This window comes from Plasmodium malariae (assembly GCF_900090045.1).
Source record: "Plasmodium malariae genome assembly, chromosome: 11".
Taxonomy (NCBI): domain Eukaryota; phylum Apicomplexa; class Aconoidasida; order Haemosporida; family Plasmodiidae; genus Plasmodium; species Plasmodium malariae.
In genome coordinates, this window is record NC_041785.1 from 2204109 (window position 1) to 2218212 (window position 14104).

The following is a 14104-nucleotide window of genomic DNA, read 5'->3' on the forward strand; positions in this document are numbered from 1 at the left end:
GGGAAAACAAGGGGATGGGTTTGTTTGCATATATATTTACGTAAGAGTTTTATGCAAGTAAGAGTTTTATGCAAGTAAGAGTTTTATGCAAGTAAGAGTTTTATGTACGTAAGTATTATATGTACGTATGAGTTTTATGCACGTAAGTATTATATTTACGTAAGTTTTATATTTACGTAAGAGTTTTATGCAAGTAAGAGTTTTATGTACGTAAGTATTATATGTACTTAAGTATTATACGCACGTGAGTATTATATATATGCGTAAACGTTTATTTAATTGTACACATAAGTAATACTTGAGTATACTTAATATTGTATGCATAATCGATAACACATGAAATATAAGTAAAATCAAATTTAAAAGCGCAGGGAGTGTGTCAGCAAGTTAATTCTCATGGACATACAACAAAATTCATAGGAAACGAAAATATTACGAACATTTTAAAATTATAATTTTACAAACTATATAATTTAAAAAAAAAAAAATGATAAATTTTTATTCTATTATTGCAAAAAAAAGTCTCACTTTACAATTTTTTGCTAAAATTATAATTCTATTCAACAATTTACTAACCTTTTGAAAAGTACGGCTCATAAATTTGCGCATATGGCATTAATACATGAATTGTTCATGTTTTTTTTTTTTATTTTTATACTTTCGTTTGATTCGTAGCAAAAAAAATATTTATTTAAAAATAACTGTATTTACGTTCTATTAACAATTAAAAAAGGTAAAACTAATTAAACAACTTAAAAAATTTTTAAATTGTAAAATTTATGCACTTTTTTTTTTTTTTCGTACGAATAGTATGTAATATTAAATTTATGTATTAATGAAAAATGCTAAACGTATAATTATAAACAATAACTCACCATTTCTGGTATGGTATCAAACAGTCTACTTACATTTATATATATAGTAGCAAAACACGATGAACGAAATAAGAGTTTATAAAATATATATAAAAGAATTGAATAAATGTACACCAAAAAACTTACAAAAAAAAAAAAAAAAAATAGAGTAGTTAATTTCGAGTTACAGAAGTATTCCTAGAACTTTGGTAAGAGAACGGTAATTGTTTGAAGAGTTTTAACTCTCAAAATTTGAAAGGCTTGAACAAACGGAAAAAAAAAAGGAAAAAAAAGAAAAGAAAGGAAACAAAGAAAAGAAAGGAAAGGAAACAAAGAAAGGAAAGGAAACAAAGAAAGGAAAGGAAACAAAGAAAGGAACGGAAAATAAGAAAAAGATTAGATGGGAAAAAAAAAGGAAAAAAAAACAAGCAAAGATTAAAAATGGATGGCTAAAAATGGAAAACTGAAAAAGGCACAAAACGATATTATTCCAAAAGGAAAAAAAAAAAAAAAGAAGAAATGAGCATGGTAGAGGAATGAGCTCAAAAAAAAAGAAAATATCAGATGAAAAAGATCAGAGAATACATATATGCGTTAAGTTAAAAGGTACGCAGTAATAATGATACAACATAATACATAAGAAACGCACACAAACACATATATAATATATATATATATCCCTTTTAAAGAAAAATCAAATTTGGTAAAACGGTCTACTCACTTTATACTATAAGAAAAAAAAAAAAAAAAAAGTTGAAAGTTAAAATGAAAAATTTGCTATTCCGTGGAAATACTATACTACGTTTTATGTATATTTGTACATATGTTTATATATATAAATGTGTATTCTCAATTATTTACTCATTTTTCGCGTACATCGCTGGAGTATAACACAAAGGTACTATTTTTTGTTACTAATAGGCTAGAGAGTACAAAAACATAGCACAACGTTTACAAATTATCGTCAAAATATTTAATCGTTTTTGAAATAATTTGTATACATTCATCTAACTGCTCCTTGGTAATACAAAGGGGAGGAGTTAAACGAACTGTTTTGTCATGCACAGACCTTGTAATAAGTCCATTTTCCTTTAATTTTAAGCAAATATCCCATACATTAATTATTTCATTTTTAAATTCAATGGCACACAACAAACCTCTTCCTCTAATTTCTCGAATAATTTTACTATCTTTTAATTCTCTTTTAAGTTCTTCTAAGAATGGTCCACCTAATTTTTCAGCATTTTCTGATAATTTTTCATTTATTAACACCTTCATTGATTCTACACATATTGCAGCTGCAAGTGGATTACCTCCATAAGTTGATCCATGTTCACCAGGTTTTAAAACAAGCATTATATCATTATTTGCCAAAATAGCCGATATGGGATAATGTCCACCTGATAATGCTTTACCAAGTAAAATAACGTCGGGTTTAACACCATAATGTTGGGTGCATAATAATTTACCTGTCCTACCTAACCCTGTCTGAACTTCATCTGCTACAAATAATACATTATATTTTTTACATAATTTCTCAACACCTTTAAAATAATTATCAGATGGTAGAATAACACCTGCTTCCCCTTGTATTGGTTCAACAACAAATGCACAAACATGTGGATCTTGTAAAGCTTGTTCTAAAGCTTCTAAATCATCATAAGGTATTTTAAGAAAATTTGGTACAAATGGACCAAAATTATTTTTACATTTTTTATCTGTGGATGCAGATACACAACCTAATGTTCTTCCTGAAAAATTATTATTGCACACAATAATTTTTGCAGAATTTTCTGGAATTTTTTTTATTTCATATCCCCATTTCCTACATAACTTGTAAGCTGATTCATTTGCTTCTGCCCCTGTATTCATCATTAACACTTTATCATAACCAAATATACTTGTAAGAAATCGTTCACAAACACCTAGTGAATCACTAAAGAATGCCCTACTACATATTGTTAATTTTTTGGCCTGATTTATCATTGCATTCAAAATATCAGGATGACAATGTCCTTGATTTACTGATGAGTACGCTGACAAAAAGTCGTAGTACCTCCTATCTTCAATATCATATACAAACACACCTTTTCCTCTCTTTAAAACAACTGGAATTGGGTCATAATTGTGTGCTCCATAGGTTAATTCGTTGTTCATATAGTCCTGGCTACTCTTCAGATCCTTAACGAAGTCCATTTTGTTCTGCACTGTTCATAAAAAAAAAACAAATAATTTAAATTAATATAAAAACAGGAAAAAAATAATAATAAAACACATGCACGCTGCTCCCACATAAATTATTTATGCATCCTTCGTACGTGTACATACTATTTTGTATATAAATTGTATGTTATAAGGTATTTAAAGAATAACCCCCATATTTTGTTTGCATAAATCAAATAGGTACTGGAAGGTGCATTCAATTTATTCATTTAACAAAAATGATCGACACATAATATATTATGAACGTATAGCTATTTTTAAAAAAAAACATTGCATGTTCATAAATTTTCAAAAAAAAATAAAATAAAATAATAAAATACAATAAAAAATAAAATAAGCTCTTCCAGTTTATTTGGATCGAATGAATTTTTTTACAATACTATTTTTAAAATCATAAATACATGAATAAAATAATAAAAAAAAAAAAAAAAAACCTAAAAATGTAGATGCATAAATATGTTAAAATACAATTTACATAACGACATAGTGCACAATAATAAAATATTCTACATATATGTATTATATGTATATATATATATATATATATATATATATATATATATATATATATATGTGTATGTACCCTGTACTTATATTTTGTATGGGCATAATAGTTTATATTATTCACGTCGGAATACTTACTTTTTAACGAATAAAAACGTTTTAATAATAATGGTATTAAAATATTTAAGAGAAATATATCCTAACTACGGAATATGTTGAACTCGGGGTTCGTGTATTCAAAAAATAATTAAAGTTTGTGTAACTATACAAAACTGTATCCTTTAAATATTTTTTTTCATGTGCACAGATTGAAAAAACCTTAAAAAAAAAAAAATAAAAACAAAAAAATAAAAACAAAAAAATAAAAACAAAAAAATTAAAATAAAAAAAATAAAAACAAAAAAATTAAAATAAAAAAATGAATTAATAAAAAAATAAAACAGATAAGCAAAAAGGAGCAGAACGGTAAAATGTATAAAATAGCAACAATAAATTAAATTTATAATTAAGCAGTAAAAAGAGTATTTGCTCTATTATCTTATCATATAAATGTATACTGGTTTTACGACAAATGATATAGATACCTGATTTCTGTTTTGCTTTTATTATTTCTATTAAGAAGAAGTATAAGTTAAATGTATTATTATATTTTAAAATAATGTATGTGTATTTAATGATAAAATAATTGCTTTCTCATATTCCTATAATAAGAAGCAGTAGTGGTGATTTGACAAGTATGTTTTTTAAGTATAAAAAGTTTGATTCAATCAGTTTAAATTGTTTTCAATAATTTTTATTATCTTTGTTAAATTGGAAAAAAAAAAAAAAAAAAAAAAAAAAAAGCATATTAAAAATGTGAAATTCATAAAAAATAAGTTTTAAAAAAGTTTAACAAAGATCATTTTTAAATTTAGGAATAAAAATATATATTATAATATATATGTATATATATATTTATTTATATGTATTATATATATTTATAATTCAAATATTGAATAAATCAGGCAAAAAAAAAAAGTGTGTCATTTTTGTTCATTTTACCTTGTACATGTTATTTTCATATTCTGCAAAGGTATATAATAACAGCTCAGATTATAGGGATTTTTATTATAATATTTTTTTATTTTTTGCATGTACCGTAGTATGCTTAATTAGATATTTTAATAAAATTGCTATGTATGATATTACTAAACAAAAATAATATCAAATGTTTACTAGGTATTTTCATAATTACTCTAATGTGATCTAGGAATTACATGCACCAGTCAGGTAGATAATAATAACATGAAATAAAGCAATAGCATATCTCCCCCATTAACCTCAAAATATATATTTTCGTATGAAAGCAAGAATTTTTTTCTTAATTTGTTTATATTATACATAATATATAAACGCTTAAATTTATGAATTTACGAATGTACAAGTACATATTTGAATAAATAAAATTACAGAATTATGTACGAGTAAAACAAGCACGAGTTTTTCATAAGATAATAGTATACGATTATTATGTCGCATATATATTTGATCAACTCTTAGTCGAATAAAAAATGAATTTGTATAATATATTATATTTATTAATATATTAAAAAAAAAGAAAAAAAAAGTTTGTTTTTTCTCTTTTATTTTTCAAGCATAAGTATAAAACTGATATCCTTGTTTCGCCCGTACGTGAATATATCAGGTATATATATATATATATATATGTATATATAATATATATATGTATTTACGTCGTTTTAGTTATGTAATGGGAGCAAAGAAATTATTACTCCTTCCAGCAGTTCTTATATTTACGGCATGATATATATGTATATATATATGTATATACTTGTAAATTTTTATTTGAACGTACATATAATTGTAAGCATGTACAAATGGAGCACTTTAGTTATTCTTTTATTAAAAGTAGCTTTGATTATCCTTTTTTTTTTTTTTAATATCTTTGAAAAGATATGTAATAAAATAATAGTATGTAAATGTACAATTTATAGTTTAAGGTAAAATAAAATAATCCTTAAAAATATTCTAAGAAAAATAATTTACAGCTATTGTCATTTTATTCTAATTTACTTAATAGTAAATAGGTATTTAGGAGCAGCATAAAGAGAACATTTTGAAGTGAAAAAAGCTTTATAATAATATTTACAACATTTTTTTTTTTTTTTTTTTTTTTTTTTTTTTTCTTTTAAAAAGACCGATACAATAAAATATATAGCTGGTATCACCATTTATGATTCTGGAATATAAGAAATGAATTTTTTCTGTTTCGCTAGTTTAAGCTTTTAAAATTTTTTTGCATTTTTTTATAATTTTCCTTTTAATGAGGTATTTGTTTTTTATACGTACATAATTAAATATATGTATATTTATGTTTGCGTTCGCCAATATACGATTACATTTTTATATACACGCTCATGCATGTTCACATGTATGTATATATATAGATATATACACAATGCGCAAAAAAAAAAAATAAGATGGCAGAGTTATGTGTATATATATATATATATATCGTATAAGGCCCATAGCAATGGTGAAACGTTGGGGTGTTTTTTGTTCATGTTAGGGAAAAAACAATGATTGAATAAAAAAAGCAATAAAATAATAATATTTTTGAAAAAATAAGATAAAGAAATATGAAAATATGCAAATGAATATGTAACAAAAAGAATATAATAACTACATAAATAGGTAAATATATACGTATATATGTAAAAACATAAATACATACATAAATAACCAAATAAATATGTAAATAGGGAGAAGCACAAAAGTGCCTACTTTTCTTCACCCATAGATTTTCCAGCTCTTATAATTTCGTCTACTAAAAGAATTTGTTGTGATATAGCCGTTGCAATTGACAGAATTTGTTTCTTTACACAATAGTTGTCGTATATTCCTAAAAAGGGGGTGTAAAAGGAAGAAATAAAATGTTATTTAGTAAAGACCCCTATACAGTGAATGCCATTTAGTATAGGACATCTAATAAATGGCTTTTCCTTTTTAGTGAACCATCCAGAAGAATGTAACGAACGCTAGCGTAAGAAGGCAGAACGTGTACGGGCAGGGTAACGTTTGCGTTGTTTCTTCTTGTTTTGCATTATTCTATTTTATTAATTATTTTGCTTTGTTTTATTTATTTATTTTATTTTATTTTATTTTTTTTTTTTTTTTTTTTTTTTTTTTTTTTTTTTTTTTTTACTTTATTTATTTTTTTACTTTATTTATTTTTTCCCCTGCCCGCCACCATTCACGCTTCCAGTGTTCACTTTGCCCGTCCAACTTTTGAATTGGACAGTATCGTTTATTACCCTTCAAGTGGGCCAGGATTGGCTCACCGGTATCCAAGTCGACCCCTAGGGGTTGGGAGGGGTCCTCGTTGTACTTATCAATCACATTGAACAGCGTTTGATGAATATCTAGTCCGCTATTTTCTAAGAGTATCTTGGGTATATTTAATAGACTATTAGCATATATATCAAAGGCAAATTTTTGTTTTCCTTTAATTTTTTTTTCTTCTTCTTTTAATTTGCAATACGCCATAATTTCAAATGCACCTGCCCCAGATATAACACAGTTATCTTCAATGGCATTTTTAATACTTCTAAGTCCATCTCTAATAGCATCTTTTATTTGTTTAATAGTATAATCATTTGGTGCTTGAATAAATAAAGAGCAGCTTTTTGGGTTTTTCACTTCTTCAATGAAGGTATATTTTTCATCATTTATACATATTTCATATACTAATCCAGCATAACCAACATCTTCCTCCGTCAAATCGTACACATTATTACATGCATTACCACCACAACATAAAATTATTCTTTCTAAATTTCTTCTTTTTATTCTTCTTAATGCCATGATATTTTCCTTAGCTAATAAATCTAAACTAATTGGATCAATACCTTTTTGATTGAATACAGCAAAATTATATAATTCATTATTTTCTTTAAATTTCTTTTCGATCAACATTTTTTTTAATTCTATAATTTTTTTTACTTTATCATCGGTAAATTTTCTTTCAGATTCCACTAATTTACTTCTGTCCTCAGCATTAGAATAGACAAAAGAAGAAAACACTTCACTTTTTTCATATTCTAGACTAACATTTAAAACTAATATAAAACATTTCGTTAATTTACTTGGCATGTTAGGATGCCTACAACCATGATCTAGTACCATTCCTCTAATTAGTTTCGTGTTTATACTCATATTTCTTTTTATATCTATTATTTCGATCATATGTAAATCTATTTGTTTCTCTGGATTATATATTATCTTAATACTCTCTACTAGATCATCCGCCAACTTGTCGGCTAATGCTATCGGTAATTTCGTTCGCACACAAGTTTTAGCAACGTTATATAGTAATTCTTTATCGAACTTCTTTTCTATATGTAATGGTATTTTCATACTCTCTAACACATCTAATAGAATTGCTTTAACAGAATCAAAACCTTGTGTTATAATACGTGGATGAATACTTTCATAGATGATATACTTTTCCGACAAATATATTAACGATGTGGCTACAATAAGATTACTACTAGACCCATCTCCTAAATTTTCATCAATACTTGAGCATATCCTACTTAACATACTAGCTGTAGGATGTTGAATCATCATTTCGTTCAAAAGAACGTTTCCATCCTTTGTTATTTTTATTGCTCCAGAACTGCTCACTAACATTTTGTAGCTTCCTTTTGGTCCTAAGTTGCTCTTTATTATTTCGTACATTCCCTTACTTGCATTGATGTTTGTAAGAAGTACATTCGTCGATCGTAGGCTGTCCGCCTTTCTATTCAGCAAGTGGATGGACATCTGAGATATAAGGAGAAGAAAAAAAGGAGGGGTGGTGGTGGTGTATTCACAGTCCTTTATTCTATTTGTACACAATGTGCATGCCCCGAAGGTATATAAGTATACATACACGTGCGTATGTACTCTTGCATTTGCGTATTCACGCACTTACGTACTCATATATTTATTACGTCTTCGTATGTGCATTACAACTTCGTCAACTCAACAAAGCAGAAATGACAAAACGCAGTTACACAAAATGATCATAAAGAGAGACTGGCAAGCAAGCACAAAGAACAGCAAAAAAAAAAAAAAAAAGCAACGTGCATTGATATTCTGTAATTTATATATGTAAATGTATCATAAATAGTGTCGAAGATGTGGTTCATATTTGTTCTTTCTCAAAATGTGCATACAACGGTAGAGATAGTTTACGCTCCAGTTGGTTATGTACTACATACAAAACGTGAACACAAAAAATGTATAAAATGAGGGCACACAGAGAATGCACTTAAATAAACCTCTTGTTAATTGTGTTCTTAGGACTTACCTTCACAATTTATTACAAGAAAAAATGGGAAATGGAAAAAAAAAAATAGAGTTGAAATGAAAAAAAATAGAGAACAAATGAAAGAAAAATAGAGAAGAAATGGAAAAAATATAGAGAAGAAATGGAAAAAATATAGAGAAGAAATGGAAAAAATATAGAGAAGAAATGGAAAAAATATAGAGAAGAAATGGAAAAAATATAGAGAAGAAATGGAAAAAATATAGAGAAGAAATGGAAAAAATATAGAGAAGAAATGGAAAAAATATAGAGAAGAAATGGAAAAAATATAGAGATGAAATGGAAAAAATATAGAGTTGAAATGGAAAAAATATAGAGAAGAAATAGAAAAAATATAGAGAAGAAATGGAAAAAAAAAAATACTGTTAATCAGTATGAAGTAGTTTCAAAAAGGGGGAAATAAAAAAAACCTGTGGAACTGTGGTTTAATTTTTCTCTTATATTAATTACATAAATTTTAAAAGGGAAATTTATTAAACCGAAATTAAACCAAGATATTGCTTTATTGTATTTTTCTAATTTATTTTATTTTTTTAGTTTATTTTATTTTTCTACTTTATTTTATTTTTTTACTTTATTTTATTTTTTTACTTTATTTTTTTACTTTATTTTATTTTTTTGCTTTAATTTATTTTTTTACTTTATTTTTATTTTATTTTATTTCGTTTTTTTATTTTTTATTATTTTTTTTTTTTTTTTTTTTTTTTATTTTTTTTTTTTTTTATTTTTGTATTTTTGCAAAACTGTCAATGTATGAGTTTCTAATTTGTTGCATTGAAGTTTCTGTACTCTAATTTTATCCGAAATATAGAACAAGCGAAAAAGAGTGGACATGAGAAGAAACTTCCAGAGAACACAATACAGACGTATGCGCTGTTATGAGCTCTAATTAAATATATAAATGTACATACGTATATTTATGTATACATATTGTATACATGTTGTTTACACGTAGGTTGTTCATGCTCCCATTTGCAAAAACACTCCGTTCAATATTATATTTTATTTTCAATCATTTTGCTTGAAGAATGAGAAAAAAAGAAAAAAAGAAAAAGAAAAAAAGAAAAAGAAAAAAAAAAAGAAAAAAAAAAAAAGAAAAATGTCGTTCTATTTGTAGAAAATTAATTTTCATTTATTCTTAAAAGCATTTTTTTCCATATAATTTATATACGCATGACAATATATCATATAAGAAAAAAAAAAAAATTTGCCCACTTGGGATACCAATACTAGTAATACAATTAATATGAATAAGTAGCAGGACAGCAATGGCAATAAAATGAAATATCTCATATTTATGTGAAAAAATTTGCTTTTTTTTGTACGACTCCCCAACCTTTGGTACCACTTGAAGTATAAACATAGATGAGTGTATTTTGTTGATTTAACACAAGGTATGTTTTAATTTTTTAATTTTTTTTTTTTTCCTGTATCCCTATTTATCCTATACAAATATATGTGTACATGTGTACACATTTTTGATTTCCTCTCACAATACATGAAAATAAAAGGCTGAATATAGTACCCATTCACCCGTTTTTTCATCCTCTATACGTACATATACAAGGGTGCACAAATACATAGAGATAAATATGCTTGCATTGGTAGTTTTTCCTATTACTTTTATGCTTCTTTTAATTTTTTATATTTACCACGACATAGAGTAAATTCTCACATAATTATAAATAACTTCATTCACATGTTATGCATTGATATTAGGTCCAAATCAGTTTTTTTTTTTTTTTTTTTTTTTTTTTTCCGTTCCTTTTAAATATTTAGAATTATAATGCTATGTATAAACCATATAAATTGATAAATTGGCAAGTCAAGAAGATGACGAGTGGCCATATAATATATACATATATATATACATATACATATATATATATATATATATACATATACATACACTAACTTCCAACTACTTTGTATAACGGAAGACGGCATTTTATTTTAACGGTTAAGTTCAGAAAGTATTATATTTTTAATTTTAATGAAATATTAAAGGCATTATATAAACGTTGTTAACATAATAAATCCAAAAGAAAATAAAGCTGGAAAAGGGGGGGGGAGGAAAGGGAAAAGAACCATTTTTGATTAAAATAAATGATGAGTAATTAAAGCAGCTTCAACATATAAATGAACGTTTAAAAAGAAAAAAAAAAAAAAAAAATTTATACACAAAAGAATTGTTACTATGAGATGAGCAAATAAAAAAAAAAAAAAAAAAAAAAAAAAAAAGAGTAATACACATTACTGTTATTAAAAGGGAAAATTGTGCTACCATAGTGTATAGTTGATGAAGATGCAAAAAAGGTAAATGTGTGTATGTTAGTATTATGTACATACTACTTATGTACTAAGAATGTAAGTATATACGTGTATTTGAGTGATGGCATTACATTTTCTCCCTAGCAACATCTGAGCTTTTTCTTTTTAACTTTCGGGGGAATGGAATTATTTGACACATGGGGATAAATTAATAAATAACCATCAGACGGTTTTAAGCCATTGTTAAATTTATAACTAAAATTTTCTGGATTGATATGATACACAGAAATATTCTCCTTTTCTTTGTCTGATATATGTACATCTGTCGGGTGTATGGAAGGGAATGTAAACTTTTTATTATTACCTTGAATTATGTTAATAATTTTCTGATCAGCCGGATGTATTACTAAATTTTCCTTTTTACAATTTTCGAATTTTAAATTTTCGTTTTTACCATTTTCAAATTTTAAATTTTCATTATTTACACTTTTATTGAGCTGTTCATTTTTCCCTTTACCTTCTTTATGGAGTGGACTACATATGTCCATTCTTTCTTCGCCCATATATCCATAATTATATTCAACATTTTCGAAGCTCATAACATTTAATTTCTGGTTGCTCCATAAATTTTCGTAACTAATACTATGATGTACATTTTCGTCATCCTTATCTGCATTGGTTACTCTACTGTGTAAATCTCTGAATGCTTCTTCTGCGTATTGTTCTTCCACCTCTACGTATTTATCGTCATTCTCGTCTTCTTTTTCTTCCACCTCTACGTATTTATCGTCATTCTCGTCTTCTTTTTCTTCCACCTCTACGTATTTATCGTTAATCTCGTCTTCCTTCTCTTCCACCTCTACGTATTTATCGTTAATCTCGTCTTCCTTCTCTTCGATCTCTACGTATTTATCGTCATTCTCGTCTTCCTTCTCTTCCACCTCTACGTATTTATCGTCATTCTCGTATTCTTTTTCTTCCACCTCTACGTATTTATCGTCATTCTCGTCTTCTTTTTCTTCTTCCTCTGCGTACTTCTCTTCTTCTATTTCCATCTCCTCTGCTTCTACTTTCTGTTCTTGTTCTTGCTCAGCTGCTTCTATTATCTGTTCTTCTTTTTGCTCAGCTACTTCTATTGTATCTTCTTGCTCAGCTGTATCTTCTTCTTCCTTCTCGTTCACGTCCTTTTCTCTTTCATCCTCTTCTTTCTCTTTTTCTTTTTCCTCTACTTCTACTTCTTCTTCTAATTCATCTTTTACTTCCTCTTCTACTCCTCCCTCTTCTGATCCGTTCTCTTCTACTCCATCTTCTTCTACTCCTCCCTCTTCTGCTCCGTCCGCTTCTACTCCGTCCTCTTCTACTCCATCCTCTTTTACTTCTTCCCGTTCACTTGCATCACTAAACCCATCATTTGGCTCCTCGTAATGTCCACTCTCTTCCTTTTCCTTCTCATAGTACTCGTTTTCGTCACTTGAAACCTCTGCACTTTCATTCACCTCATTGTGATCTCCTTTGCTTTGATATTCATATTCGTTTTCAATATGATCTTCCACTTTTTGATGTACATTTGCGTTTACATTAAAATTACTTTCGCTCTTATATTCTTCATTCTCGTCCACTTGAAAAAAGAAAATGTGAAATGGAAAAATGAACGGATAAATTGCGCAAAAATAAGGCAGAAAAATGAGGTAGAAACATATGGCACAAAAAAAAAAAAAAAAAAAGAAAGAAAAAAGAAAAAATCGCTAGCTTGTATGCATATACGACCTGAACGAGGTAGCTTTTTTTTTTTTTTTTCTCTTTTTTTGTATGAACAGATCATGCAAATACACAGAATAAAGTTAAAATAAAAATGTCAAACGAGCTGACATCATTCATACACTAATAAGTATAGTTAGTCATATAAATGTCACTTTTCGACATTAACACGTGCACATTTTATATATACGCATTTGAATATCCATTAGACAGTAAATAAATATGTATATATATATATATATATATATATATATATATATATATATATATATATATATATATATATATATGTATACATGTAAATATACGTATATAGATATAAAAATACATATTTATTAATACATAACATCTTTATGCTTGATTTATTTAGCTCACTCAAATCTTCCATGTTCGAAAAGCAGTTGAGAAATAACTAAAACTTCAATTTATTTTATTCAAAAATAAAATTAGCAGAGTGAAAATAAGTTGAATATTAGGTTGTAGAAAAAAATGTGTTTATTAAAATACTGTATTGTGTGCATGTGACATTCACGAGGGGAGGAAATGAAGATAATCGAAGCTAATGAATTTGCATTACAAAGTGAAATTATACTACTAAATGAAATTAGAAAAAAAAAAAGAAAGAAATTAAAACAGAAATAATAATAACAGCAACAGATATGTAGCAGCAATATAGCGGCAATGTATAGTCAATGTACTGCCAATGTAGCAGCAATATAGCGGCAATGTATAGTCAATGTATAGTCAATGTACTGCCAATGTAGCATCAATATAACGCTTTAGCGAAATGCGAGCGTGAAGAGTTTCGTTTCCTTTTCCTTTTTTATTACGCTATACCAAAAATGGACAGAAAAAACTGTATTACCTTCTTAAAAACATTATTTAAATATTTCAAAGAAAGAGGAACTCATAATATACCTTCTACATATTTTTTATTTAAATGAGGAAATTATTCTTTTATTCGCTCCATACATATTATTTTAAAAAGGTTTACATGGCAATTGAAGCATGTATGAGAAAAAAAAAAAAAAAAAAAAAAAAATGAGAAACCGCTGTATCCTTTTTAAAGATGGGAAAAAACAAGTGGAAATGCATTAACAGTGAGGTTTATATTCACACTAAA

The 14104-nt window shown here is 26.7% G+C and overlaps 3 protein-coding genes across 3 annotated transcripts; all 3 read right to left on the bottom strand.

The window, feature by feature from the left end:
• Nucleotides 1-1805: 1805 nt before the first annotated feature.
• OAT (ornithine aminotransferase, putative) lies at nt 1806-3050 on the bottom strand (the record flags this gene model as incomplete). The annotated part of the gene is made up of 1 exon (XM_029006212.1): nt 1806-3050. One exon carries the CDS (start codon nt 3048-3050, stop codon nt 1806-1808), a length of 1245 nt encoding a protein of 414 aa, XP_028862724.1.
• Nucleotides 3051-6361: 3311 nt separating this feature from the next.
• On the bottom strand, nt 6362-8405 carry CCT6 (T-complex protein 1 subunit zeta, putative; the record flags this gene model as incomplete). Its single annotated transcript, XM_029006213.1, has 2 exons — nt 6362-6483; nt 6854-8405. 2 exons carry the CDS (start codon nt 8403-8405, stop codon nt 6362-6364), a joined length of 1674 nt encoding a protein of 557 aa, XP_028862725.1.
• A 2958-nt stretch (nt 8406-11363) lies between these two features.
• On the bottom strand, nt 11364-13369 carry PmUG01_11054200 (conserved Plasmodium protein, unknown function; the record flags this gene model as incomplete). The annotated part of the gene is made up of 2 exons (XM_029006214.1): nt 11364-12841; nt 13324-13369. The coding sequence occupies 2 exons, from the start codon at nt 13367-13369 to the stop codon at nt 11364-11366; spliced, it is 1524 nt and encodes a 507-aa protein (XP_028862726.1).
• Between the last annotated feature and the right edge of the window lie 735 nt (nt 13370-14104).